This window comes from Lithobates pipiens, unplaced genomic scaffold, assembly GCF_037356315.1.
Source record: "Lithobates pipiens isolate NorthernLeopardFrog02 unplaced genomic scaffold, aLitPip1_a1.2 Scaffold_13, whole genome shotgun sequence".
In the NCBI taxonomy this organism is placed as follows: domain Eukaryota; kingdom Metazoa; phylum Chordata; class Amphibia; order Anura; family Ranidae; genus Lithobates; species Lithobates pipiens.
Genome location: NW_027507718.1, coordinates 539,931,246 through 539,935,969, shown reverse-complemented (window position 1 = coordinate 539,935,969; position 4,724 = coordinate 539,931,246). Strand labels below are relative to the sequence as shown.

General features: G+C 43.9%; 1 protein-coding gene across 1 annotated transcript; it reads right to left on the bottom strand.

Annotated features, from left to right (window-relative positions):
* Positions 1-3,185: 3,185 nt before the first annotated feature.
* LOC143975972 (uncharacterized) lies at positions 3,186-4,477 on the bottom strand. The gene has a single exon (XM_077478500.1). The coding sequence runs from the start codon at positions 4,475-4,477 to the stop codon at positions 3,215-3,217; it is 1,263 nt and encodes a 420-aa protein (XP_077334626.1). The 3' UTR covers positions 3,186-3,214.
* Positions 4,478-4,724: the final 247 nt, after the last annotated feature.

Genomic DNA, 4,724 nt, shown 5'->3' with positions numbered 1-4,724 from the left:
ATATACTTAGCAGATCCTCGTGGCTGTCCTCATGGTGGGGAAGAGAGACAGCTCTCTTCAATGATTCCCTTTTTGATAAACACACCTCAGCCACACCACATCCCATTGCCCACCCCCCTTTGCCTGTGGACAAATCAGTGTCTCTGGGGCGTCTCCTCCCCCAGGCTAAATATCTCTGACCGTCCTGCCATAATTGGCCTCTGGGGGGCAGTGTTTGTCCATGAATTGCAACTGCTCCGACTGGGGTCATCTCTCGTGATTCAATTTCCGACACCCTTCCCGCTCATTAGGCCCACCTTTTGTCCTCACAGACAGACCGGAGCCAACATTGTCCTAAATCTATTTGAAGCTTCGTGCACATCAGGTGGGCTGAAGAGAATTCCCTTTGCTATGCAGATTCTATTTGGTGCCACATTCCGCTATACCTTTTAAACGTGTGGGACTGAAAGTATCAACACGGCTGAGCTTGGTTGTACAAACAGATGTGTAGAACTTTAGATATATAACATTAATTCATGCTCAATTCCAACAGAAGGCAACAGTGGAGACACTTCTGGGGTTTGTGAAGACTCGGGTCCCCGAAGAAGACATGACGTTTTTGGAAACTAAAATTGGGATCTTGAGGAACATGTATAGGAAGGAGCAGAAGAAGATCAAGGCTTCCCTCAGATCAGGAGCATCAGCTGAGAATTGTCCCCAGGCTGTGGTATTTCCAAAAGCTGAGGTTTCTGGATGACCAGACTGAAGCCAGGGAATCTCTTTCAACCCTTCCCTCCACCCCAGCAGAGGCTTCCCAGGAACAACCTGGGCCTTCTATCCTGGAAGAAGTGGATGCGCCCAGCTGGATCCAGGTATATTAGTTTTTAGACATATTTATTGTCCTAATATTAACGATGTTAACTAGATGTTATAATTGCTTACAAATCAATGATTTTAGACCAAAAATGATGTATGCATATCACTAGACAGTAGTGGCCAAAAATGTTGGTGACCAGCTCGAAAAATGCTGGGGTCAGAATGATAGTCTTTTCTATTTATTAACATTCAATTTTCAAGTCATGAGCTGAAAATTGTGTGTGATTGATGGCGCAAAAACTACAGCTATGTCCCTTTTTTATACACAGGATGAGCTCAGCCAGGAGGAGGGTCTTGAAAGAGTCAGCCAGGAGGAGGCCGTGCCAAGCTTCAGCCAGGAGGAGGCCGTGCCAAGCATCAACCAGGAGGAGGCCGTGCCAAGCATCAGCCAGGAGTAGGGTCTTGAAAGCATCAGTCAGGAGGAGGCTGTGCCAAGCGTCAGCCAGGAGGAGGCTGTGCCAAGCGTCAGCCTGGAGGAGACTGTGCCCAGTGGCAGCCAGGAGGTGGCTGGGCCCAGTAGGAGCCTCACCCAGTCCCAGGTACCTCCCCTCTGCCTTACCACCAAAAGGCCCAAGAAGGGGACAATGACAGAGGACGCAGCACTGGGCCTCATTAGGGAAGCCAGCGATTTTCTGAGGAGCACCCCCCAACGATGAAGAGGCCTATGGCTACAATCTAGCCCCCAGGTTGCTGGAATTACAGAAGGGCCAAAGGCTCCTCTGTGAGTAAATTTTTTATGAGGCCCTTTAGAAGGGGTTGAGGGGCCAGCTCACAGAGAACAGCCACATTTATGAGCAAGCCCATCCTCCTCCTCCTCCTGCCACAAGTCCACCACCAGAGCCACAGCCTCCAAGGAAGGCTGTAGGGAAGGCTGCAGGGAAAAGAAGAAAGTGATGGCCTGGGTTCAGTCTGGTCTGACAGAAGACGCAGGCTGGTGTAGTACCACAGCCTGGGGACAGATATGTCATCTGCTGCTGTTCCTGATCTCTGAAACTCCTGGACCAGATTGTGCTCCCTATTATATGGATTCCTCAAGATCCCAATATTGGTTTCCACTGATTTGATGTGTGCCCCGGGGGCCAAAAGGCTTCACAAACTCCAAAAGTATCTCTAGCATTGCCTTCCTCTTTATTTTGTAACCCAGAATATATGGAGATATTTTTTTTCACAAAATACTTTACTATGTGTTTTTATTCAAAAAGGACAGTTTGTGAGTAGGCAGGTACATTTCAAAAAGACTATGGGGGGTATTTACGAAAGGCAAATCCACTTTGCACTACAAGCGCAAACTACAAGTGCAAAGTCCACATGAAATTGCACTTCAAGTGCTCTTGGAAGTGCAGTCGCTGTAAATCTGAGGGGTAGATTTGAAATGAGGGGAAGCCCTGCTGATTTTCTATTTTCCTTTCATGTCCCCCTCGGATCTACAGCGACTGCACTTCCAAGTGCACTTTGCACTTGTAGTTTGCACTTGTAATGAAAAATGAATTTGCCTTTCGTAAATAACCCCCAATGTCAAATTAACAAGGGACACCAACCTCATTAAGGTTAAGAAAAAAAATACAAGATAATAATATTATTGTGGTAACTTGAAACTCAAAAAAATAACATTATATGGAGATCACTAGAAAATAATTTTTAAGTAAACGTAGAATAAATGAAATAAAAAAATTATAAAAGATGAGTATAAAAAATAATTGTAGACATTCTTTATGTGGATAGGACTAGAATATTATTCATGAGATGAGGATAAATAATGAAGAAAGAAGTTTGTTAGAACTCTGTGTGAATATGAGCAGCAAAACAACTTCATTCTTCCAGCATTATAAAGAAGAAAAGAATGCGCTGTATTAGAAGATCACAGAATTAGCAGTTTGAAGAATGTGCTAGCTCCAATACGAACGCTAGTTTTACCACACCGAGCGCTTCCGTCTCATACTTGCTTCAGAGCATGCGTCGTTTTTGGTCCGTCGGACCAGCACACAGGACGGTTTTCCCGATAGGAATTGGTTCAGTCGGAATGATTTAACACATGTTCTATTTCCAGGTCCGTCGGAATAAAAAAAAAAAAATAAAGGTCTGCTGAGGCCCCCACACGATCGGATTATCCGATGGAATGATTCCGTCTGACCTTTTCTGCCTGGACAGTCCGGTTGTGTGTACGCGGCATTACAAGCATGACTCCCAAAGGCCGAGGCATGATGCGACTTGTAGTTCTGCATCAGCTGGAGGACCATAGGTTGAGCACCCATTTTCCAAGTAGTCTTTATTAATCAGTAAAGGAATTGATAAATTTGAGTTTTTAAATCGGTTACACAGAATTGCAGTCTTCACTCTACATTACAGGATATAAGGGGGGCTATTGCTGAGGGAAAAGTCTCTGAATCACCTTATCTACATTGGGCACTAAGGACATGTTGTGTCTCCTCAGTACATCATCTGGGATGAGGTCCTCTGTGGTGATGTCCTCTCTATGTTTATTTGTACAGTGGAAGGTGAGGACCGTATCTGATCCTATATTCTTCCAGCGTCCTCTTTGTTTCAGAGCTGAGTGTACGGAGGTCTGAAATACATCTCGGGGATTCACAATCAATTTGCGGCCGTTGAAAATTTTCCAGTCTATAGGTTCCCGGACAGAATGATGAAGAATATTGACCCCGGGAACGTGAGACCACAAGTCAAATCCAGAGATGGTGACTGAATTCGGGAAGATGTGATTCTCAATGCAGAAGACACTTGTATCTGGGTGTTTATTCTGGAGATTCTCCATCAGTGATGACCAGTCCCAGTCCTTGACTGGAAGAATAATTTCATCAATGTCATTGAGGAGAACAAACTTACTTTTGTACATGTTCCTGTATAGACAATCATTTAGGGCTGTAGTTTGTCCAAAGTATCCAATCTCAGCGGTGGGTACTTTGGAATAATGCCATCCTTTTGCCGTGTGCAGATGGTGGTCTATTGGCCATGGCACCACCTCTAGAGTTCCTTCATCAATGTAATGACGTAACACCTTCTCTACATCCTGGGAACAGTTAGTTTTATAGATGGTGACTCTGGAGGCCCCCAGAATCTTGTACATCTCAATACTCTGGATCATCTGGAGGACATTGTTGTAGTTTCCATATAAAGTAGAAATACAGACAGTGAAATTGGAGGAGATTGGTTGTGGTGGATGGTTCTTGACTTCAAACAGGAGGTCCTGAATCGTATTTATGGAGTTAGTTGAAGAGAAAGACATATAAGTGTAATTACACCCGGAAGGTTCTGCACATAGGAGATCTGCTGTTCCATATGGGAACCCAAATCTGTCACTGTGAAGATCTATTTCTGCCCTCACAAAGACATTCCGATTGGAGGAACAATGGAAGATACAGTAGAGTTCCTTCACAGATACATGGAGGATGGCGATGACCCGGACTGATTGGCCAAGTCTAGGTTCATAATAAGGGGAGATGATAAATATTCGATTATCCAGAGCTGTAATGGTGTCTGTGGCATTGAGAATTTCATGAGATCTCATCTTCCAATGTCTGAATTGAACATGGTAGGAGAAAGTAATGACAACAACGCAAATAAATATGGACAGTGCGCAGAACGTGTATGTAAAACACTTCCACATTTTGGTTTCATCAGGTGATCAAAGCTGGAAGAAGATTAAAAAAGAGAGAGTAAGAGCATAAAATAAGTATAGTGAGATTTCAAATTTAGTACTCAAGTTTAAAAATATGTAAAATTAACTTTATACTCCAGTCACATCAGTCTCTGTACCAGAGGAGCTTACACTCTAATGTCCCCTCCCCCACAGTCACACACTATTATTTTTATACATTTATATATCTCTGACATATACCGCAGCAGTGCTGTAC

Bases quoted from the DNA above. Each gene is read 5' to 3' on its own strand.
- LOC143975972 (XM_077478500.1), bottom strand. From the start codon at position 4,477: ATGTGGAAGTGTTTTACATACACGTTCTGCGCACTGTCCATATTTATT.